The sequence below is a fragment of the Saccostrea echinata genome, unplaced genomic scaffold (genome assembly GCF_033153115.1).
Source record: "Saccostrea echinata isolate AGI-Se365-2 ecotype Australia unplaced genomic scaffold, CSIRO_AGI_Sech_v1 ptg000057l, whole genome shotgun sequence".
Lineage (NCBI taxonomy): Eukaryota > Metazoa > Mollusca > Bivalvia > Ostreida > Ostreidae > Saccostrea > Saccostrea echinata.
Genome location: NW_026889806.1, coordinates 7007809 through 7033845, shown reverse-complemented (window position 1 = coordinate 7033845; position 26037 = coordinate 7007809). Strand labels below are relative to the sequence as shown.

The window sequence follows — 26037 nt, the reverse complement described above, 5'->3', positions numbered from 1 at the left end:
AATAAATTTCGTTCTTGATTAATCTTTTCAGCAATACTGAACTTTATAAGGACGAAATTGCTTGTATAAGAATACATTTTTGTATTTGTCCGAAATTAAGAATATCTTATTCATATTATTATACATAAACATGTATTTTGTTTTAATATTTTATAATTTTTTTTTTACATGAAAAGCGAAAGTTCTTTTACCAATATCCAACTTTTATTTGTTTGATTATTTTTTTTCGGGGGGGGGGGTCGTTTATATACCTTAAATTACAATTTACAATGCTTAAAAAATCACACACACATTCATTGGTTACAAAAAACAGCGTGACATTTCAACCGCTGAATTGACCTTCCCATCCGATTATGAAGCGAAAAAATTTATCATCACCAAAACAATTTCTTATGATTAAGTCTTTACATAAAATACTGTAGCCCTGAGTGCAGTTTGTACAATAAAATTGTGTAGGGATACCAGGATTGGCCAGTGAGTGTTAGTGAGGCCAACCCACACAGTATGTAACACGTTAACCTTTTGACAGCACGAAATCGAGGGAGAGTGGGCGAGAATTCAATCGGAGGACACCCACGCATTACATTGATACTGAGCGCTGTCTCACGATCTGTCCGGTAGTTAATTATTATGATATTCCTTTTGATCATTCCAGCCAGGATTTTTCATTCACAAACAATAAAAATAAATCAATGGTTTCGAAGGCGAAATCTATTTATAGCTGTGGGAGAAATAGAAACGACTAAAATAGATCCATTCGTGTGAACTCGGGATTTTACACTAGCTCGTAAAGCACCTGTTTGTCGATAAGTGACTGTGACGTCAATGAACACTTTGACGTAGGCCGGTGATATTTATAAACATTAGAGATTATGCTTGTGTTCAGATTTTAAAGGAGAGTGGATCGTTGCGGAGTGTATTTTATTTTTTAAGTGATGCTACCAGTAGAGATTAAAAGTTCAGAGCGGCAGGTTCCACAGGGAAATAATAACTTGGAAGAAATCATTGTGCCAAAATACTTGGAGGGGGTTGTTCCCCCGATATTCAACAAAAATAAAGACAAAATCCGGTCTGTTGATGCAAAGTCAAAAACAAACACAAAAGTTTGGAAGCATTCACTTGACTTAAGTGGATTTAAACCGGAGGAAATTCAGGTCAATTGTTCCGACTCTAACACAGTTTCTGTGACAGCAGAAAAAGCTAAAAGCAATGACCACAAAGGATTTCAACTGAGAAGAACGGTGTTCGTCCCAGGGGGAGTGGACATGTGCAATATTTCCAGCTTTGTGTCCGACGACGGAAAGTTGGTGATTCAAGCCCCCTATCAGTGTACCCCATCCAGAGAATCCTGTCAAAAATGTTCTTTAAAAAGAAAATTGAATGAAGCTCCAGAAAAATCTCAGGGATACATTAATGCCAAAAAGCTTAGGACAGAACTAATCGATACCTCAAACGGGACAGAAAATCAATGTGATTCAGAGCCTGTTAATGCGGATGCCGACAGACGTCATCAAAGGGGAGCGTTGTCGTGTCCCCCCTCAGGAAATACCCGGTCTTACGGTACGGGAAATAGAGATGCAGAGGAGGAAACGGTAGATATTGACCTCACCAAACCCGATCCCTCACCCAAATCGAACATGTCCAACTGTAAAACTTTAAATTCCCATAAAGACAAAAGTCCATCCTTACCTGAATCAAATTCTGTCAAAGCTCATTCTTGCACTCCGTCCCCTAAAACTCAGGTAAACTCAGATTCCATACCCACTAAACCGTCCCCCGTGACGTACAGCAATACTGTCAAGTCTGTGAGCCCGCCCCCGAAGGTCGTAGGGATAAGTGAGGGATTTGACGTTTCCTATAAAGACATTGGTCGACTTCCGTCCGTCAGGCGCCAGTCCGTTGTTCTCAGTGTTCCCATAGAGAATTTTTTCCCTGATAGGGATGATATAGTGATTTCCCTGCAGGGGAACACGCTCAAAATAAAGGCCACCAGGGTGCAGCAAGTGAAGCACGCTAAACTCTCAGAGCTGTTCGTCAAGGAGCTCGTGTTTCCTCCCCACTTTGACTGTCGCTCGATACAACTCGCCCGGGACCCCCAGGGGTCATTGATAGTCACCGTGGACAAGTCTCTATAAGTGTTTGTCTGTCTGTAATATATATATATATATATTTATTGTGATTTTGTTGAAATGATATTAAAATTGCATTATTGTTACGTTTTAATTTGGCATTTTTTCATTTCAATGTTAAAAATAATTATTAACTATCAATTAACCAGTCCCAAACATATTCTAGCCCTTCTTATTAACCTCAGACAATATAACTATACTCAAGATCTTAATATATAAGATTAACCATTTCAATGATATAGGAGGTCATATATCATTTCCCTGTATTTTTTGGCGTCTTTGATAATGTGTAGAAATGAAGAGGTTCCAAATGAGGACTTCATTTTTTCTTTTTTCTTTTTAATTTAAAGTTATGTACATTGCTGAAATAAGTCGGAAACTCTATCTATTTCCTACATCTATCCTTAAAAGGGAAAAACCCACTACAATGGGGCTAATCTTAATATGTGTAATACACCTACTCCTTTAATTTAGAAAAATGGAACCATGGTTTTATGAAAACTAGAAGGCACAATGGTATTGAAAAAAGGAGGAAAACAAATTTAGTGGATTTCCTAATTCACGTTTTATTGAGCAAAGCCTTTCGATGACGCACATGTATTTCTCAGAAAAAAAAAAGATTTTTAAATATTAGTACTTTTTAAAGAAATATAATGGTAACTCTCAGGGACTAGGTTTATACCTTATTTGGTTTTCTTGACCACAATGATAAAAAAAATATATTAGAAATTTTTGTCATATTTTGGCAAGAAAAAAACCCAAACAGAATAAAATTCTCATAATACAGAGTTATACATCGGGGTAGTATGTACAAAAATACACATCAATGATCATGTAAATGCTTTGAGCGTAAAATCATTGTCAAGCAACATCTAATTGACTCAGAACTTATAGTGCATACTTTACTCGAAGCAGGAACGTAAATATGACTGTATATAATTTACACCTTGTGTAACGTTCTAACAATTTTGGCCTTTATCTACTAGTATATGTAAATGTTTAATTCCATCTCCTGGTTATAGCAAATATATACATTGACCAGATGTGACTTACACATGTCTTACCAAGATCACAGGACTGCGGTGTCTGAGTTCAAAATAAACTTTCATTCAATAATCTATACATAGGAATGGTAACTTTTCAAATTAGGATTGTTTTAATTTAAATGAAGCTTGAAATTTAATTTTTTTTTATTTCTTTCCCATCCCATCCATTTCTTGGAGAAATGTGTAAGATGACAATCCAGGCTGACCTCACCAAACTTGATAAAATCCAGGTCTCAAAACCATTAAGAGAGTTCAGAATTAAGTCAAAATTTTAAAATAGCATAACTTTTGAAATAAATTTTAAACTAAAAAATAAATTCGTCATGATTTTGTAATTGAATTATTTAAAACAAACTTACAATAGTTCAAACAAGATATTAAAAATATGAGGAAGATATTAAAAATATGAGGAACTATGCACGCTTAATCTCGATTTCCGTCTACATTTTACTCACAATAAATGGGAATTTGGCCATCAAAACTTTTCTTACTGCAAAGTAAATTAATAAGTAATTTTACATCAAACATAATTTATGTAAAACCAAGCATATAAGATTGATAAAGTATTTTTTTTTTTTTTACATTAAAAATAATTTATATAAAATTAAACATATAAATTTGATAAAGTATTTTTTTTTTAGCTGCAATCTCATTTATATTCATTTGGTAATAAAACGTTTTTGTCTGTAAGCATATCCACCCCACCCCTCCTGAAACAACAAAAGCTTTGATATAAATTTGAATTGTTAGATAACAATTCATATCTGTAAAAAAAAAAATAATAATAATAATCTTTGTTTTTCAGGGGGATGTTTAAAAAATATTTCCCTTCCTCTATTGATTTCAATAGTGAAAAAAAACTATAGAGTTATCTCTCTTTGGTTTCCCAAATGAGTTGTGTATAAATATATCAATAAATATTGTTTAATTAAATTATATTTCTTATCAATTTACCGGAGATTCATTACGTAAATATAATGACTAACTGTTAAGCCTTACAAGGAATCTCAACCATCAAAGAAAATAAACGGAATTTTCTAAATTGCGTCACTACTTATAATCATGTTTAATTTCACAACGTCCAAAGCTCAAAATGACTACCGTCTCTTTCATAAACTAGGGAAAGTCGACACTTTTTAAATTTTTCTCAACGATGTCATGCACATATTTTTGCTGAGCAACTCCTCATTTAAGTTTTTCTTTCGAGTTCATTCACTTTCTGTGGTTTACGGTGTGTAAACCCTGTCGTTAAGACCTCATAAAGAAAAAAAAACTCCAAAGGGTTAAGATCTGGCGAATCTGGAGGCCACGTTTTCTGTTTATTAATCTGTCTCCGAATGTTTCCTCCAACCAATTTAGATCGGCAAATAAAGTGTGGGCTGTCCCTCCATCCTAGGCCTGTTATAACCAAACAGTTTGGAGATCAACGCATTTTCTTCGCAATCTTTGTCAGCATTTTGTTCTAAATACTAGTAAGCGGAAGTATGGCTCTGACTAACTGTTGTGGTTTCACAATTCTCTAATAGAGTTCATTGACTTTGACTACTTAATACAATCCACATTTTCGATCACCTTTTTGTGTATCTAGAGGTTAATTATTTATTGGGTGAAAATTTGACTTTTTTATGTTGACCAGAATCGCACATTTTCCTTCTTCGTTTCACTCTGCCTCATCCAGGAACCAAATTTTCTGAAAAACGTCATTTCCTTGTTGAAGCACCTTGTGAATTCGGGGCCCTGTTTTAAAAAAGAACGTACGACTAAGACTAAAATGTAACTTTGCGAATAATTTTCTTCTTCACGTTAACTAAAAATCATATTTATCATTTTTGAAAGGAGCTCTAATACATATAATTATGAAAGTAATTATCAATAGAATTTTTAATCTTGCTAGATTTTACATGAAGCTCAAGATTTTGGCCTTAGTCGTAAGTGTTTTTGTAAAACAGGACCCAGTTTGATTTTGAACGAATGATTCCTTGGAGCGGATGCATCTGAGCAGAGTGGGGATGGGGGGTCCGGATTTCCACTATCTCCACCTCTTGGACTTTTATAGTTATTAAAATCATATAGTAAATAACGAAAAAAGGACCTTGGGCCATCCTATGATTTTTATGAGGGAAAGTGGCTTGTGTGTTTGAAGATTTTTTTAAGGGGGGGGGGTCTTTAATTGTTTCTTGTTCTTTGCTTGCCAAAAATTTCTGAGGAGGTACTTTTTTTTTTTTGCTTGAGTAAGCTAGGATCTTCTATACCAAAAATTTATAAATCTTACCACAGGGGACAAAATTTTGCATAAAATGTGAAATGTCATTTTTAAACGTTTTTACTAGTCATATCGTCGCCCGCGTGGCGCTGTGGTTAGAGCGTCTGCTCTAGAGTCGCGGAGTAAGGAGTTGATCCTTACGTAGGAGGTTCGAATCTCACTTTGGGACATGGAGACCGGTCCTTCAGATGAGACCGTAAAAAACCGAGGTCCCGTGTAGCAGTAGGTGCTGGCACGAAAAAGATCCCTCACTGCCCTGAGTGCCAATTATAGGTTAAAATTTGCAGCTCTCCACCGGCAAGTGGTGGTGTCTTCATATGAGTGAAAAAATCTTGAGAGCGACAATAAACAACATACAGACGTTTTTATTGAGGGGGCACAATCATATAATACCTATGTTTTCTATAGTAAACTATATATCGGCAAATTTATTTTCTATAGTAAACTATATATCGGCAAAATTATTAGGGGGGGGGGGGGGCACGGCCCCCCCCGTGCCCCCAGTTCCTACGGCCATGGGCCAAATAGCGCAAGCGAGATAACTCTGATTAAACATTGTACATGTCAGATACAGATCTTGTTTGGCGTTTAGAACCAAGATATTTAACCTCTCCCATGCAGAGTTGTCGTTCGTTCCTCTCTCATGGTAAGTAGAGAGTACTTTCGTTGATTCGACTAGATGAAATCCCGCGCAAGCGCGGGGAATTGAATTTATAGCAGGAAGATATACTTTGTTCAAAATCCCGCATGAAGTAGATGAATATCTCCACCGCCCCCCCCCCCCGCCCCTTCTCCACCCCTTTCTGTAAAAACTTGACTGAAAATAACAATTTCGTTAATTGGCGTTTATTGTGAAACCTGTTATACTGTGTTATGGACATTGTACTTCAGATGCTCTTACTTCATTTCCGTCACGGATAAAAGCAGCGAATATGCACATTTTACTGATAAACTGCATGATTTTTTTTTGGGGGGGGGGGGGATTCACAGATACTTGGGTCTTGGTTTATAAATATGTATGTACCTTATTTATACGTAAAATATGTAGTTTACTTTTTTTTTTACATATCAATAGGGTACATACATATTTATAAACCAAGACCCAAGTACGGGGTCTTTGTAAAAATTAGTTTTTAACGCCATATGAATAGGCCGAGTATTTGATACAAAAGACTGTATTCAGAAAAAAAAAACCTGAAATGTATTGATTAAAGCACAACATTTTACACAGCTTTAATTGTATTTGAACAATACCTTATTCATTAATTTTCTCTTTTCATGTTAGCTAGTTTATTACGAAGTACAAATTGTACTTCTGGTTCGTTGCCACGATGCTCTCAGTAAGGAATACATGTATATAATTATAATTTTACCGATAAATTTATTAGAAAAACCTACTACATACATGAAATAGTCTTTCAATATATAAATATATTCAAAACTTATGGTGTTATCAATGATTTACCATTATTTCAATGACCATTCATACAAAAGCTGTTTTTTTTTTTTTAATGATCGCCTAGTTTTTCTTCGATGCTATATGATGTTTTAGAAGCTGCCGTCAGGTGAATGACGAAAATAATTTGCATATTTCCCTCTTTAACAACTTATTTCTTTTATATCATTTAAATCAAGTTTTGATTGAATAATTCAGTGATGACGTTTAATTAAATAAATAAATGATTGCTTGTTTTCAGTTTCATTAAAAATTGCCAGAATCTTAGATCCGCCAACCGGAAACGCCACCGTACTCACGTTTTTGCTATTTCATGGCTGTTTATAGAAAATAAAAGTAGACTTTTAATTTTATGAACAATACTCACTATGCGAGTGAAATCTAAATATAGTTTGCGGACATCATCTTGTATCTAGTGTATTCATTGAGGTGTTAGTAAGAACTCTGGTGCACCCGTTTCGGAGTTTATTTGCAAAATTTATTAATTTATAAGTATAGATGATAGCTTCACGTTATAGCAAGTTATTAAACGTCTTCACGCGTTACAGGAAAGCTGTGTTGTAAAGTACGTAATGGAAGTGCTAGTAATTCTCTATATACTGAAAAATATCAAAAATAGGATAGACAGGACATGAAATCACAAAATTAAACGTAAATTTTTCAATCATTTATTTAACAAAGTTCAACTTCCCTAAAATGTCACCACTGCATTCTACCTGGGTCTTTGTAGGGAAAAGATGTGCCCATCTGTTGCTTTTAGACTTTTTTTTAACAAATATAAATACTATTGCGTTAATACCATAATAATAAGCGGGTCAATGAAAAGAAGTTAGTGATGAGCGGGTTCTACTGTAATCCAGGGGTTACTCACCAGATAATGTCGGCCATCTGTTCCTGGTGACAGTTTAATTCTCAATGATACCGCATCACAGGAGTCTTTCTTCTCCATCACTTTGAACTCCGTAATATAGAGAGAAGAAAATAATATTATAGAAAGGACAAAATATAGAAAGACAAAACACAGGGGACAATATGTGAAAGGTAAGACGGGATTTTATACCTTGATAAAAAAGTGGGGGGGGGGGTAATTTAAAAAAAAAAAAAAGGAGATAAATGATTGGTAAAACACTTTTATTTAAAACATCATTTATGATATATGTAGTCAAAAACCAAAGATGAAAAAGTGGTGGATAAAATAATTTTCATTCTAATTCGGGGCCGATATGAACATAAAGAGACCAAACATTAGAAGGAAAAGGTTTAAAATAGATGAAAAAAGAACACACGCAAAAAAGGTCTTAAAATACAGGTGATTAAGAACATATACCGGTACATACCTATGTAAGCATAAACATGTACATATGACAGCGTATATATTGCGGTAAGGTTTATCAACACAATTATATTACATGCAGCTGAAATAAAATATAAAAAAAAATTGTAATGTACATCAGTAGTAGAGGCTGAAGCACACTTGAATTAAAGGTAAAAATTTTTTTCTCTCTCTTTTTCTCTCTTTTTTATCTTTCAATAGATTTTTTTCTTACTGGAGAATTTTGATAAAAATCACGTAGTTTAAGTAATAAATTGAAATCTTCATTTGTCATTATAACATTTTTTGATTATCGGATAATGTTATGTGATAATTTTTTTTATTACTGGTAGTATCGCTTAGGGATTGGGAGAAAGTTTTCCTTTCTTCATCATATATAGAGCAATTTGAAGGGAAATGAATTTCATCTTCAATATATATGTACTTTCAATTACAAAAGTTGCATATTCGCTTACTTCTTTCCAAAGGACCCCCCCCCCCATTAATATTATCTGTATATTCATATCTACCACGTTCAATTCTCAATTCATGTGCACTTATTCTAAATTTATATAACAATTTCCTCTGTTCAAAAGATTTTAGAGACAAGTATTTCTCGGTGTCAGAATTGGGTCAAATGTTTTTTGACATGTATTCTCAGTTATCCTATAAAAGAGGCAATATTCTATTGTTTAAACAGCTAAGTAAATTAAGATCTAACTTGTTACATAAAACAGTGTTAAAACAACTACTGATGACAGATTGACTGAGATTTTTTTCACTCCTCACATGCACAATGTAATAGAGATGATTCTGATATCTAATCGAAGCCGGTAAGACAATAAACTGAGAATAATTGAACAAGACATGGGTAGTCTATCAAGTTCAGATTAAATAGCAGTAATTGAACTCGTTTTTCCAACACCTAGAATAAATTTACAAAATTCCAGCTCTTGAATATATCATAAATGTCTTTATTTTCTCCAAGGTTGCATTATAAATGTCTATTTTCCCCAAAGTTGTATTTAGATAACATGCCTCAACCTTCACAACTGCAAAGGTATATTCTTTTGATTAAGCGGACAATTTTAAGCTGAGTTTTAATCAATAGATCTGCTGATTTCATATCTTCGTGGAGTTTGAATGAGGCTTTCAGCGCTTTTTGGAATAACATTTCTTTCGCTTCCTCAAAGGAGTCAGATGAGCATAATACTATTCTCCAATATTCATACCCGTTGACACATGAAAAATACGACTTTTGAATTAGGCGACCACTTTTGTTAAAAGTGATTATTTTTTTTCTCTTACAATTTACTTCTAGACACCTTTTATTGTAGTATTTATTCAGTAAAATTAATTTGTTTTGTAGATCAATTTGATTGTCTGATATTCAGGACCCTCTATGCGCCGCACATGAAAGAGTTCTAATTCTGTTGCATTTTTAGCAATAAGAGTGATCTTCCTTTAGATCTAAAATCAAATAAATTGAAATATACAGTATATTACTCAATTTCAATGAATTTAAGCATTTTAAACAATTTAGTAGACCAAAATGAATTAATTAAACACGTTATTATTGTATTTTCCCCATATAAGATTTCTGTCCACGAATTTATTCAGAAACAACTTTCAAATCAAATATCCAAATGACAATCTGATATTTAAAAATCTGCAAAATTACGGCCTTAAACTACACGTTGCCACGGTCTTGCCAAAATAAGTTGGGTCAACAATGGCACAATACCGGTGTGGGGTGCTCCTATCGAGACTGGTGGGGAACCCATTTCAGAGAAAATTTGTAGTCTTAATTTTTGATTTGAACAAATAATTTTTATAATTAGGAAAAAATCCGTCCCTCTGTATAAATCTAGCGGGACAGGATAGCCTTTGTTACAAATGAAAGCATTTTACTTTTTTTGATTACCGAATTGTACAATCGCAAATATGAAACTTAAACACAATCTGACGGTGTCGATCTGAAATCCGTGGAACACAAGGGAAATAATTAATTCCTTTTTTTCTTTGTTTAAAACAAGTTATCTCCCGTAGACCACAATGGATAATGAGGCCCATGAGCCACAATGCTCACCTGATCAAACTTCGCCTTGCTGTTGATTGTTTATAACTCTTTTCTCTCTTCACTCACATGAAATTTTTATTTACCGCATACTGTGAATAATTTGAAGAGAAAATACTTGAATCCACACAACTTTGGAATGCTTGTACATCAACATGAATTAATATGTGTTCCTGCTACTACAGAAACGATTTTTTTTGTTGTTGATTTCTTAAATACATGTATTCCTATTAGAAAGTTTGATTCCTTCTTTTGGCCACATCCTACCCTCCAGGGCGCCATGATTTTAATAAACTTCAATCTACACTTTCTGAGGATGCTTGGTTAGTAATAGGACTGATCATTGACTTGCCAATCTTCAAAAGATTTTAAAAGATTTTTACAATATATCCCTATGGAAAACTTTGATCCTCTACAGTGGTCCCACCATACCCTGGTCATGATCTAAACAAAATTGAATCTGCACTACCTGAGGATACTTGCATTATGGTACATGTGTAACAATCCTGGCCCTGCTGTTTTTGAGAAAAAGATTTTAAGGTTTTCTAAGATTTTAGATTTTTTCTGTTTTCTTTTGATGCCTTTTTCTGGTCCCACCATACAACCAGGTACCATGATTTTAACAAAATTAAATCTGCACTACCTGATGATACCAGAGTATTTATATCAATCATTTGTGGTGTAACATTTCTAAAGAAGATGATTTTTTTAAAAGTTTTATTTATATTCCTCTATAAAGTTTGATCCATTATTGTGGTCCCGTCCAACTCACGGAGGCCATGATTCAAATAAAATTTATTCTAAACTACCTGAGAATGCTGGCACATAAATAGCAATAATCATAGCATAGTTGTTATTAAGATTTTTTTTTTAATCCGTACATATTCCTTTATAAAATTTGATCTCCTATTATGGTCCACCTTATCTCCGGGGGTTATGATATGAACAAACTTGAATCTACACTACTTGAGGATGTTTGCATATCAGTATGTCAAATTGTAGCCCTGCTTTTCTTGAGAAAAAGATTTTAAAGATATTTTTCATATAATCCTTTATTAAATCTTGACCTCTTTTGCGGCCCCATCCCATTCCGGGGGGTGGGGGTATTATTTGAATAAACTACACTTTATAAGGAAGTATTCAGCTAAGATTTGATTATGCTGACCAGGTGGTCCTTGAGAGGAAGATTCTTTTATATAATGCCATAAAGTTTTTACTCTCTCTCTCCTTGAAAGAGGATGATGCACTTCGAATGAAGCTTGAATCCAAAGCTGCTTCGTGGCAAGTTTGGATAAAATTGGCCTAGTGGTTCTGGAGAAGAAAATGAAAATGATGTATATAATGTAAACCTAATGTAGTTAACATGTATCTGCTAAATTGAAATGGTTTGTTTACTATATGCTAAGATTCATTTACAACTGTACAGAGGTATATACATGTACCACAGGCACTTGTTTCTGTGAGGGCGTTCATTTTTACGCCACGGTATAAAAAAAATTGAATTTACCAGGTGGCAGTAAATACAAAACTTATATTAGGTATAAATATATATCTCCCTACTTTTGGATTGCTCCACTGTTCATACAATAATTTCCAGATACCGAACAAAGACCTTTTAATTCCAAAAATACAATAAAAGAGAGTATAAAAATGACTTTAGATCACTTTAAAAAACGCATCCTAAAATCATGTTTCGTTAGCTCTTTAGCTCACCTTAGCAGAAGGTTCAAGTGAGCTTTTCAGATAAAAAATTGTCCCCAGTCTGTCGTCATCGTTGTAAACTTTTCATTTTCATTTTCTTCTCCAGAACCACTAGGCCAATTTTATCCAAACTAAAAAAAAAAATATTGTCTTTCTGTTTGGACTGAATTTAATGTGCATTTCTTATGCCTTGATTTCCATAACAATTTGTACCACCTGTACAAGTTTATTAAGTATCTAATTGACCTTGTATCTCATGGAGAAGATGGATCTTATAGACTTAGGGCCTGTTGTCCCATCCAATTTTGCTGAATAAAAATATCGATTAAATTAAATTTTCTTCGATCCTGACCGATGGTCAATAATTCTCAATGTCTTAGACCAATGAAAAGAAAGCATGTTTTCTTGTAGAGGTAGCTCAGTTCTTATCATTAGATCAATGAAATTTACCCTGGATTTGTACATATTCTCTGTTTCTTTTAATTTTCTTTCGGAAGTTGACAGTTTATTTAATACTAGTCTTAAGGTCTTTACCTCTTCAAAAAGACCGATAATTCGTACATGTAAGTCTTACTCTCTGGTCCTATATAAAATCCATTATTTTGTGACAAATTTCCCCGGAATAAAGTGGATAATTATGGTTGGGGGGGGGGATTTCATGCTAGCTCTTTTAAGACAAGAGAGCTTAATAGAAGTGTTGTTAATAATTTAAAACAATTTTTAAAATGGCTACGGAATTTTGCATGGACTTCTATATTTCTTAACAATATATTCATAAATATATGTGTCAGTGGTTTTATAAACTTATGTCAACATAGATCTTGAAGTTAACACATGTCTTATTTAGGTTAAAAAATCGATTGTTTTAGCGTGAGGTACTTTAAACTTTTCGACCTGACAGAGGAAAAAAACAATAGACCTAGCTCTATAAATATGTTAAAGAATTGTATCGGGTTTTATTGAAGAATTCACGGGTTTCTTTTATTTGATATTCCTCCAGGGCAATCTACTGTAAGGGAAGCAATTGACAGGTATCTCTCTCTCTCTCTCTCTCTCTCTCTCTCTCTCTCTCTCTCTCATGAACTATTACCTGTTTTCCATATTTTCATTATTTTGTAATCACTATAAAGATATTCATTTTGGTGACATTTATTAGATATGAGGTACATGTATTGTGTATATATTATAATGTACATAATCGTGAGCGTGTCGTGCTGGAATTTTTTAAAGATTGGCCGTTATGTTGACAATGATGACTACTATAAGTTCACCTTACCTCAGTCCTTGTTCATTTTTTAAAAAAGAATTAATCATCTACAAAATATCGACTACTGGACTATCGAAAACCAATATCCTGTTTGAAATAATGATGAACATGACTGACTAAACATTGTGATTCAGAAACATTCATTTTTAAGTTAACACAGCAGGTCGGATTCAGCCCCCCCCCCCCCCTCCAAAAAGAAAAGACTTCAGATTTTCACTGTCATGCATTAATGTAATAATCAAGGTAAATATGTGCTTGAATGAGGTTCTTTAAATTGCTTAGGGGACTTTAAGAGCTTAGGGGTCTTAAAATCCCCCCTGGCCTCCAACAGGACTCTATCTTGACTCGCTGGGGACCTCTGCGGTACCGATGGCCCTTGCTATGTAATCTGGTAATTGTCCCCCCTCTAACACAATATCCTGGATCGCGCCGTCATAGGTTGTTTTCATTCATTTATAGCGGCTTGCACATCTAAAAACAAAGTATATCAGGTATTTAATGCAATCGCTCTAATGAATACCTTAACTTTGGTTTACAAGGTTATTCCAAGTCACACACACATACACTCGCATATACACAAACAATACAAACATATATGTGAATGAAATCAGACTATCTGATTGAGACTATTGGCTTTTTATTATGGTGATTTATGTCTCAGAAAATTTTAGATTAAATGTCAAGTTTAATTATTTCACCTTGAACTTTTTCTTTGTTTCATGTTTACATTTTATTAAAATAAAGACTGTAATAGTGTGTAACAGACACTGCAGAACAGCTTGTGTAGTTTACAGACCCCCCCCCCCCTCCAAAACGGACTGAGGAAAGAACAAAAAATACAAACACATAATTTCAATGACCACAAAAACATAATAAATACATTAGATTCGTAATCAACAGTGGTTTTTTGCGACAAATATAAATAAATATGCAATATTAAGGATCCGATACGTAACAAAAAAGTTTATCTTTGCAAAACGACCAATGCATAAAACAAGAACCACTTCACAAGTGATTCAATAAGGACAACAAATTATATTCTTAATTTGCCGTAACCCCCTCGAGGAAAGACAGGCGATTGTTAATATTCATATTCTTTATTAGTTTTTTCTTTCTAGTACTTTTTGTCAATATATATCTCATAATATGAGTATTTGTTAATTTCGAAATTGAAAAATAGGTATCAGTGTGTGTGTAATTTGTACCTCGTCTAAAAGTATCGACGGCAAGTGTTCACTTTTATATCATTTGTAAATTTCTTAACCAATAAAAATATTAATGTATATACTGTGTCATTTATATATTGAAATTTGCTGGATCGGATCTAGCAAGAGTAAATGGCTGAGAATATAATGAATTTTACTGATCGTATGCTCTCGTCATTTTCCCAACAACAGCTGGATAAGTAAAAAAAAAAAAAAAAAGGAACCATGCATAAGATTTAATAATTGAGAAAGTTTATTCAACATTTTATATATAAGATAAAATTTGGGATTTCTTGAAAAATGACTAAGATATTTATCTTTTAAAATGATTCGTATACCTCACCGATTATTCGATATTAAACAAAATCTAATGCGGAGGGGGGGGGGTTGCCTTGCAGCTTCATTAGACATCATCTCCAAACCTATGAGCAAGTATTATTGGTAAATCTGTCGCTCATTTGATTAATGCTAGCATCAATAACGGTATCTTCCCATCAAGATTTCAACAAACTATAAAGTCTCCCCCGTGTATGAAGGACAGACCCTGGAAACTACCCTTCCATTATCCAAACATAGCAAACCAAATATTCACTCACAGAAGAATCTGAGACAATGTCATTTCATTTCCCTAAATACTTGTACAATTGTCTCGAGAGTATGGAATACTATACATAAAGAATAGGTAAATAAAATATTCAGCGTAGAATGTAAATTTAATTCTGGTTTAAACCAGATTAAAACAGTGAACTTCCTTTGAATTAATTAAACATAATGGATAATAATAATGAAAATCTTTCTCCTAATTTAATATACATTCATGTATACAGTAATAATAATTCTTTTATTTCCTTAGGTGAAATGCGCGACCAATATGAAGACTTCACTGACATGGCGTGACTTATATCTGTCTGGCGATTGCCGCGGGCGGCCACATCCATCACTTGAAGACAAGGGTTTTTTACAGAGTCCCAGATTGCCTCTCAGTGGGGGAAAATAAACTACCAGGGCAAGGATAGGGGGACAGGCTGTATTTATGAGGGATGCTTAAGTGACTGACTTATCTATTCCCCGTTTTAGGGACAATCTTCCTAAATAAGGATTTATTTTGAATTGTTAACTACAGAGTTCTGGTTTTAGTCACCGGAATGACGAATATTCTGGGTGAACAACGGACTCACAATACATCTTAAAGGTAATTCTAGAACTTCGTCTTAATAATATTTTTTGTTTGTTTGTTTTAGCTTTGTGTTTTGCTGTTTACTATAAAAAATAAAACTTGGAATATTAATGATGAATTTGTTAAATTATCACATAATATCTTAAAGAAATGAAGATAAATAAAGTTAATACCTATGAATTTTGAATTAAAATTTTTATTGGTTAAGATTTCAATAGAATACGTAAAACTGAAACATTAAAAATGCAGTGTATGTACCATTCATTAGAAGCTCCTCATATACATTGAGATTTTACTGTCATTTCAAATAATGTTTCACAGTCTGTCAAAATTCCTTTACTGTCACTTGTCAAATATTTTATGAATTATCTTAACATATTATAAGGACTCGTAAATTTATACGTTTTTTAGATGCTTTTTCGGTCTTTGTGTTAAATTTTCGCTTTCACCAGGTAAACAGAACTGTGAAAAATATCAAAAAAGCTCCACCGATTTTCAACATATGCTGCACTATTTAGCCTACAGTGATTTATCGAATAAATGTAACAAAAGGGATTTTTTTGGGTTGCAACAAATATGTTTTAATTTGAAGCACAACATGATTAATAATTTATGAATAATTAACCCTAGAAGACGACGAAGACTGAAATGTTTGTGTAACCTGAAAATTTACAAGAGGGAACCGTGTAACAGAAAAAGTCACATGGATGAACTTATACAAAACATCTAAAAGAAAAAGGTTAAACACGTAAACTCATGTAAAGAATATTCTGTCAGTTTGTTTCCGGCTAGGAAATGTCTGTCACAAAGTTTTAGGCTGTTAGGTTCTTGGTTACCAACATCCTTTTACAGATTTTTTGGACTGTCCCTAAGACCGATTATATTTAGCTTAAAAAGCAATAAAATCAAATATAAGGTTTAACATTAATTTGAACAGCAGACATTTTTTATAAGGGGAAAGGGGGGAGACGAGAGAGACTGGGAGGTGGAGAAAGGGGGTGATAGCAAGAGGACGGAGGAGACGAAATAAGAGGAACGTAATTGGAAGACAGGGGCAGAAAAGACGAGAGAGAGGGGAAATATGGAGGTTACGAGGGGTTTTGAGGAGGAGATAGGGGAAATCGATACAAAAAGGTGGGGGAGGAAAAATGGGAAGATGAGACAAAAGGTTGAGGAGGGCAGAAATGGATTAGACGAGATTAGAGGGATGTGATTGGTAGAAAGGTTGAGAAAAGTGGAGAGGGAGGGGGGAAAGGGATAGACGAGACAAGGAGGGTTGTGAGGGGGAGAAAAAGGGGTTACGAGATAACGGGGATTGCGAGGAGGAGGAAGGGGGATATGTGACGAGAGGGGTTTGCAGGAGGTAAAGTCGAGACAAGAGTGGATTGGAGGGGGTGAGAGAAGTCGAGACAAGAGCGGATTGGAGGGGGTGAGAGAAGTCGAGACAAGAGCGGATTGGAGGGGGTGAGAGAAGTCGAGACAAGAGGGGATTGGAGGGGGTAAGAGAAGTCGAGACAAGAGCGGATTGGAGGGGGTGAGAGAAGTCGAGACAAGAGGGGATTGAAGGGGGTAAGAGAAGTCGAGACAAGAGCGGATTGGAGAGCGTAAGAGAAGTCGAGACAAGAGCGGATCGGAGGGGGTAAGAGAAGTCGAGACAAGAGGGGATTGGAGAGCGTAAGAGAAGTCGAGACAAGAGCGGATTGGAGAGGGAGAAAGGGTGAAGGAAATGGAGACTATATTTTTTGGAGACTATAGGGGTTTGCAGGATCGAGGTAAAGTCGAGACAAGAGGGGATTGGAGGGGGTAAGAGAAGTCGAGACAAGAGGGGATTGGAGGGGGTAAGAGAAGTCGAGACAAGAGCGGATTGGAGGGGGTGAGAGAAGTCGAGACAAGAGGGGATTGGAGGGGGTAAGAGAAGTCGAGACAAGAGGGGATTGGAGGGGGTAAGAGAAGTCGAGACAAGAGCGGATTGGAGGGGGTAAGAGAAGTCGAGACAAGAGCGGATTGGAGGGGGTGAGAGAAGTCGAGACAAGAGCGGATTGGAGGGGGTGAGAGAAGTCGAGACAAGAGGGGATTGGAGGGGGTAAGAGAAGTCGAGACAAGAGCGGATTGGAGGGGGTGAGAGAAGTCGAGACAAGAGTGGATTGAAGGGGGTAAGAGAAGTCGAGACAAGAGGGGATTGGAGAGCGTAAGAGAAGTCGAGACAAGAGCGGATCGGAGGGGGTAAGAGAAGTCGAGACAAGAGGGGATTGGAGAGCGTAAGAGAAGTCGAGACAAGAGCGGATTGGAGAGGGAGAAAGGGTGAAGGAAATGGAGACTATATTTTTTGGAGACTATAGGGGTTTGCAGGATCGAGGTAAAGTCGAGACAAGAGGGGATTGGAGGGGGTAAGAGAAGTCGAGACAAGAGGGGATTGGAGGGGGTAAGAGAAGTCGAGACAAGAGCGGATTGGAGGGGGTGAGAGAAGTCGAGACAAGAGGGGATTGGAGGGGGTAAGAGAAGTCGAGACAAGAGGGGATTGGAGGGGGTAAGAGAAGTCGAGACAAGAGCGGATTGGAGGGGGTAAGAGAAGTCGAGACAAGAGCGGATTGGAGGGGGTGAGAGAAGTCGAGACAAGAGGGGATTGAAGGGGGTAAGAGAAGTCGAGACAAGAGCGGATTGGAGAGGGAGAAAGGGTGAAGGAAATGGAGACTATATTTTTTGGAGACTATAGGGGTTTGCAGGAGGTAAAGTCGAGACAAGAGTGGATTGGAGGGGGTGAGAGAAGTCGAGACAAGAGCGGATTGGAGGGGGTGAGAGAAGTCGAGACAAGAGGGGATTGGAGGGGGTAAGAGAAGTCGAGACAAGAGCGGATTGGAGGGGGTGAGAGAAGTCGAGACAAGAGTGGATTGAAGGGGGTAAGAGAAGTCGAGACAAGAGGGGATTGGAGAGCGTAAGAGAAGTCGAGACAAGAGGGGATTGGAGAGCGTAAGAGAAGTCGAGACAAGAGGGGATTGAAGGGGGTAAGAGAAGTCGAGACAAGAGCGGATTGGAGAGGGAGAAAGGGTGAAGGAAATGGAGACTATATTGGGAGATGGGGAAAATGGGGCCTAACAGGATAAGATGGATGGTACATATAGGGGGATGGGGGGGGAGGTGAACGGAGGGAGAATTAAGAACGGAAAAGATGAGAGAGAAAAATTGAAGTGGTCAAAGAAGGAAAAGAGGGATAAAATAAAGTGGGTGGGAGAGAGATTAAAAAAGGAGAGAGGGAGAGGAGGGAAATCGATATCTCTAACATATTTTAAAGCCCCATCCTCTATAAAATATGAACACATTGATTTATTTTAATCACACAAGAGGAAAAATACACATCAAAATCAAATATGCACACTATTATACACACAAGATATGATCCTTTTATATCAATATATCAAAAAAGGAATATAGGAGTTTTGTTCTTATTTTCTTGTAACTCTTCAAATTGTATATAGATTCATTGGTTGACGCTTTATTCATACACAGCAAAAATCAAAAATGTTACTGCTAGTCTACCGTCACATAGTGAGTCAATATGACTCTGTACTATCTGTATACTCCCAACACTGAGTAGGTACAACAAACACCACAGTGACATTTACAGTGAATGCTATTATTTTGGCGGCAGTCATATTGATTAAATAGATCTTTTTTTTTTCACTGTAGCAATGTTTCTAAGGTGTGCATTAAAATACGCATTCCATGGACATTTTCTAACATTATCTGATAAATAAAACATTCATGATGTATAACTTGTTCTAATCCGACTTGTTTCCGGATTTTAAAAAATTTCTCATCTAACAAATCAAACATATATATTTTTTTGTGTAAATTGATATTTACCATTTGGAGAACAATTTTAACCTACGTTTATAATAAAGACCAAAGTACAGCTCGGTGAATTTAAACCCGAGGGAAGACTCAGTGCCATTGTATTTAGATTAACATCTTCGATTTAATTGTAAATTTACCAATAGTTTAATAATTTTATCAAAACTTGATGTTAGAGATCCAGTAAACCTCTGTACAAATTGTCAATATAAGATAAAGATATGACGAGTGATTTATAATGAATGACCGATAATACGAACAAGCAAAGTTCGTTCAGGTACACCACCAAAAAAATCAATTGAAAAATCTAATGAAAGATGCTGAAAATATTTTTTTAAAATAATTTTGCAGTCATCTTGGAAACACTCGGTATTATTGTCACTTATACTCAAAAGAATCGAGTGTGAGTTCTCTCTCTCTCTCTCTCTCTCTCTCTCTCTCTCTCTCTCTCTTGATGTACTTTGAAGAGGACAAACAGTTTGTACTCATGCCATTTTTAAGAAAACACTCTCTTTTCTGCCAAAGTTGAATCCTAATGCATGGGAAATTTTTTATCTTTTTCCACAGTAATTTTACAGCAGAAGACCACGTTTCATTTCTTCTTAACCATTCTTTGATCGAGAAGGTGGTGTCTTCAAAAACATTACGTACTGAGTAGTTTACAGTTAGTGGACAGCAATTTCAAGGCCATCATAAAATGCATTAGGTTTGATCACACCCCTTAAAAAACATTCGTAAAATATTTTTGAAACAAAATCAATTATAAGAAAAAATTTAAAAAAAAAAATAATCAAAACTCACCAAAATAGTACCAATTTCCAAAAAAAAAAAAAAAAAAAAATTTGGCTAGGAGGAGGAATAGCTTCCAAGACCCTCCTCTTCTACCCCCCCCCCACTTAAAACTTGGCGATGGCCCTTAAGTTTTCTCTGTACGAGGAAAATCTGTTTCTTCAATTCTGGACTGTTTTAATAAACATATCATATCATAAACCGGTATAAATAATTTTGAAATTCCATCTGTTCACACAAGTTTTACTGAGGTTGACAAGAATGTCTCCATGCAAAATAGTAATACTTAATACTAATGTATAATAGCATTCTCCAAACTTTTGAGGATGGAGTAAAAATATGACCCACCAAAGTAGTGGTGATTGAGATTATATGGTTAGTATAATTAACCTACATGACCCAGATATCTACGTTTAGATGATTAAAACTGCTAATGGCTCGGGTAGCTAATTAGTCCCTAGGGAGAAATTTCGATCTGCATTCAGGCGTCTCCTTCGTGGCTATTTCAATAATCGTAAAATCGCAATTTCACATACGTCACCCTACGTAAACAGAGTCTTTATTTCCCTTTATTTATATAAATATCTTTTTTCTTGGACAATCCACACAGCTGTTCTTTTTGTTGCAAATTTATTTCTTTTTGAATAATGGCTTGTTTACTTGTTGGGTTTAATCGATGACGTACAAATCTACTGCTGGGGAGACGGGACATCAGGAATAAGACTGTCCTAATGGTATATAATTAATGACAATATTCAATGTCAGCTATCGACCCATTATATTGCCAGTTTGCACCTTTCTAGTCTTATCATGCTTTTATTCTAAAATTGAAAAAGTCAAAAATGTAAACTTCTGGGTAATCGTACAATTATAGTATTCATTTCCTTGAAAAGTTAACGTTACTTTCTCGAAAATTCATGGAAAGTATTGAAATAAATAAATGAACATGTAGATCGCATGCTGTTTTTAGAATTTTCTTTTTGTAAAGTAAAATTTTTCGATCGGTTTACCGTTTGACAGCTTTTTAGAAATGTGTTCAGATGCTAGTTTGTCATTCAGATTTAAAATAAAAAAGAAACTGCAGCTGTGTGTGTATGTGTGCCAATATGATATTTCTATTTATTAGTGGTAGTTTAATAATCAATAAATCACATCAATTAAATAAAGCGTCTGGAGACTGGGCGAGGAGAATGTTTCCACTCACAAGAAATACATCTTACTTCTTTTAATGATCAATTTGAGAAATCCTACAATCTGCCTCATCTCTGTTTTTATTTTAGTTGCTGAACTGTTGAAGTTTGGACAATGTGGAGTTCATTTAGAAGGTAAATTTTTGAAGGTTTCAGGTACATGTAGATGTTAACGCCAATATTAACAGATTTGCAAATATATATATATATATATATATATATATATATATATATATATATATATATATATATATATATATATATATATATATATATATATATATATATATATATATATGCATATTTTAGAAATATTTGCTAAATTTTAGTTTTATTGTTTATATCTGCTTGTATTTTATTTTCACTAGAATGCTAATAAGGCAATTAAGATCGTCATTTAATTTTGTTCATCTTCTTAAAAAATATTTAAAAAAAAAGGCCACATTTAATGAAACAATTTTAAGCATTAGGCTGCATCCATAAAATTCAGATATTTTCTGCTTTAGAAAAGATCTTTTTCTCAATTAATGAAACAAAATCAGTGCCCTATTCTTGAGGTTTCTGGTAATTTTCAGAAGCCTTCACTAGACTCTCTGAGTAGGTCAATATACTTCAACCTTTTAATCATTTTGGGTTAAATGTCATCTAATACATTATGTAAGTAAATCTTTTATTATAATGACATGTGTATATATTCCAATACAATAACAAATACAATAGAAACATATGTACATTACACTAGGCCCATTGGACCTATATGTCACTTTAGTATATGTACAATATATGTGTAGCATTTTTTTCAACTTCTAATTCGCCCCATTTTTATAATTATTTAAATCTGTTTTAAAAATACTAAAAATAAACATGTTTCCCTTTCAAATTCTTAATAACTCTTCATAAAATCTCAAACTACAATGTATTTTGTCTTTGAAGGTATTATTGGGTGGCAGGACTTGTTGTCATCCTCTACACGATATCAGTGATGGTCAGAATGAATATACATTCAAGCGACGGGATAAGTGGATTATATAAAGAACTCGACCTTCGAGCCTCGCTGATGGAGAGAAGGTCTTCTCTGAAGTGCACAAAGAAAACTAACGTGGCCTTTCTTAAGGTCCATAAAGCGGGCAGCACCACAGTAATGAATATCTTCATACGATTCGCTATAAAGAATGACCTTAACTTAGTACTACCAAGACGCAGTAACGGTACAGGGTTTAATTACCTCGGATACGGAACAACAGTGGACCGGAACAAGATTGTTCCTCTTCCGGGAAACGAAACATACAATATCCTGTGTAATCACGTGGTCTACAATAAAGAGGCGTTCGATTCCATAATGCCCAGAGACTCTGTTTATGTTGCCATTGTACGGGAGCCCAGGAGTCACTTTATTTCGGCCGCTTCCTATTACGGATTTATTTCTTTTCTTAAGAAAACGATTCCTCACAGAGGTAACGTCAGTGACGGGATGTTGTTAGATATGTTTTTGCGGCGGTTTGCCGTCAGTGGAAACCACTCCCAGGCTGGGCTAAACTACATCAACAACAGACAGTCGTTTGACTTTGGGGTTCCGCGTTCCCTGTTTAGAAACAAATTCGTCATCAATAAGTATATTCAGAAGCTAGATAGTGAATTTTCACTTGTTATGTTGATGGAATACTTCGACGAATCGCTAGTTCTAATGAAGAGATACCTCTGCTGGGATTTAGATGAAATCTTATATGTTCCTCTTAATATCAACAAAGGCAAGAGAAAACATCCTGTCCAGTTACCCCCAGATTCAGAAAAATTTCTCCATTATTTTGATTATGCAGACTTTCAGTTATATGACCATTTTCAAAAACGTTTTATGGATCAGATGAAGTTAGAAGGACCAGACTTTCAAGACGAAGTGAACACCTTTAAAGAGATAAAAAGTCACGTGACGACATTTTGTCAGAGCAGGCCTCTTCCTAATCGTTTTATAAACCTAAGTTCCACAAAGTGGAATTCAGAGTTTAATGTGACGTCAGAAGACTGCAAGGAAATGATGATAGCGGAACTTCCGATGATGCGCATGCTCATAGACTCAGCTAATACTCGGTATAGTGATTGGTTGAGAGTGCAAAAACTTAAAAACTCTCGACAACGAATGTTTGGTTGAGAACTTAATCCTGCAATTATTTGGTCAAATTTTACCAGTTACAAAAAGTTAAATAAAGTGATCTGATAAATTTGAATCAGGTAAATGATTGAAGTGGAAGACTTTTGACTAGGGTTTAGCCCAAGTTACTGTACTCGACAGTTATCACCGTGATGCGTCATGAGTTACTGTACGTAGTGGTAACACAAACTCTAGTCTGTGACTAATGACTCGTCTCCATGACAACACTGTCCAGTCCTCTGCACCAGACTATCAAGCAAGAAAACCAAAGACTCCTAAGTGTTGTACACCAGATCAATGAGACTGATATTTTGAAATCACAACTTTAAGTTAAGCCATGCACCATTTCATTAGCTTTATTACTTTTCTTGATGCCGGTGAGTCCATTGTGAGGTAAAATCGCCGTTTGCAGACTGCAATTCACGCTTTTAAAAGGCAAAGAAGGCATTCCAGACATGCATAATATGTTTTATGATTTTTGAGAATGTTTATTTACTGTTGGTTGTTAACTGCTAGTATGGGTAACTATCAAGTATTGTTAATTTAATAGTGTTAAATATGAATGGAAATATTTATTGTACGAGTGACTTTTTACATTGCATTGTGTCCTGCAGTAAACGAGCATATTTTATTTTTTTCTCATTAAAACTTGTAAAACAAAAAGAGTTGAGTCATTTTTAAAATATTTTCAACACTTTGGAAAAATGTAGCTTAATATTAATTACATGGTATATCAGCAAGTCTTAAAAAGACATTTCTTTTCGCAAATGCATTATCAAATCCCCCTCAAGATACCGTATAACTGCACAAATTCTGTACGTTGGCCAAAAGACGGATGAATTTAACATTTATAAAACCCTTCAGAGAGAAAACTGAAACAATGGGTGTATTATGAGAGAAAAACAAAACATGTCATATACGTGACCTTGGATAACACTGATCATCTTGAAATATTCGCTTCTATACAAAAAAACATAACCCTCGGGGTAAAGATCAGCCATAAAATATAAATCTTCATCTCACTGGACAATGAAGGGTAAATTTATTTCACATACGTGAAAAATTATGAAGTTTATTACACACATGATTAATTACAAAGTTTACTAGCTTTACAAACCTGATTAATGATAATTCATAAAGTTAATCCTGGTTGTTTTGTTATTGTTCTATTCATATTTTGTCCCCATCTTAAGAGGGTTTTGTGCCCATGGCCATTGTTAAACTATTTGAATCTCCGGGAAAGAAGAGTTCTGTATTAAAGTTGAGTATTTGCATTAAATATTAGAGCTGGAACTTTTTTTTTACTAAATAATACTTTGTGGTTAGAATATATATATATATATATATATATATATATATATATATATATATATATATATATATATATATATATATATATATATATATATATATATATATATAGCCTACTTCACACTTCATAATTTCATGAATATAAATCACATGCATTCAGTATACATACGTTACTAATTATGCTTGAATACATGTAATTATCCTTTACATATTCAATTGATATATATGGAGGAATATTCAGTGGCGGATCCAGGAATCTTGAAAAAGGGGGCCCGACCAGTTTAGGATCGGGGTAGGGGCCCACGGCCACACCAAAAAAAATTGATTTTTTAAATCTTACGTATATTTTGGACACAAAAGGGAGGACCCCTGCCCCCTCTAAATCCGCCAGTGATATTAAAATTTACAAACAATTTTTATCACTTACGAGTTTAAAAAAGTCCTAAACTAAGAATGTTGTCATTGCTCGTGTTAAAATCACATCAGTAAAACTTGTTTAGTACGAACACCGGAGAAAGCGAATTTACGGCCGGATATAGTGAAGTTAGTTTTTCTGGGATCCTTGGCAAAATTCTTAAAACAATTCCTTATAAAATTTTTACTGTTATAACAAACTATAATTTAACGAATTTACTGGTCTAACACGCTGATTCTATGGTCAGGAGAGGTTAAAACATTAAAACATATTTTTTTTTAATTTCAAAATTGGAAATATAAAATTGATTGTGTGTAATTTTTTATATGTGAAATTTGATTCATCGGAAAACTATCGCCATCCAAAGTAAGTTTTATATTCAATATTTATCTAAACATATTCGGTAATCATACTTGAAAAAAATATGAATATTATACAAATTCGGTTTCTGTACATGTACTTTAATTTCAATCCAATGTTTTCTCGGACGTCCGTGCCGAATTGTACCCACCCATTCTATTGTCTATCATTAAATGTTTTGATTGTAACAGATGGAAATGACGTAAGCTGCATATTTCCAATTTTTCCAGTTAATGTTCCGCGGTCTTACTGAATTCGTTATAGTGATACGGATCGGATATACCGAATTGCGGATATGGAACTAAATTCACAGGTCCCTAGGACTTCCTTATAACCACTTCCGG

General features: G+C 34.8%; 2 protein-coding genes across 2 annotated transcripts in view; both read left to right on the top strand.

Moving 5' to 3' along the window:
* Positions 1-2162, top strand: part of LOC133174364 (uncharacterized) — a 103492-nt gene extending 101330 nt beyond the window's left edge. The window contains exon 2 of the mRNA XM_061309481.1: positions 916-2162. Coding sequence (XP_061165465.1) covers positions 936-2135 — 1200 coding nt within the window. The 5' untranslated portion in view covers positions 916-935 and the 3' untranslated portion in view covers positions 2136-2162. The remainder of the gene's footprint in view (positions 1-915) is intronic.
* Positions 2163-15254: 13092 nt separating this feature from the next.
* On the top strand, positions 15255-24270 carry LOC133174169 (galactosylceramide sulfotransferase-like). Its single transcript, XM_061309233.1, has 3 exons — positions 15255-15648; positions 21552-21596; positions 22395-24270. Exons 2-3 carry the CDS (start codon positions 21577-21579, stop codon positions 23605-23607), a joined length of 1233 nt encoding a protein of 410 aa, XP_061165217.1. The 5' UTR covers positions 15255-15648; positions 21552-21576; the 3' UTR covers positions 23608-24270.
* The last annotated feature ends 1767 nt before the right edge of the window (positions 24271-26037 follow it).

What these genes read in the sequence shown, in the direction of transcription:
- LOC133174169 (XM_061309233.1), top strand. Translation starts at nt 21,577, where the DNA reads ATGTGGAGTTCATTTAGAAG. An exon ending in ATGTGGAGTTCATTTAGAAG is followed by an intron (nt 21,597 to 22,394) that starts GTAAATTTTTGA and finishes TTGTCTTTGAAG; the next exon opens with GTATTATTGGGTGGCAGGAC.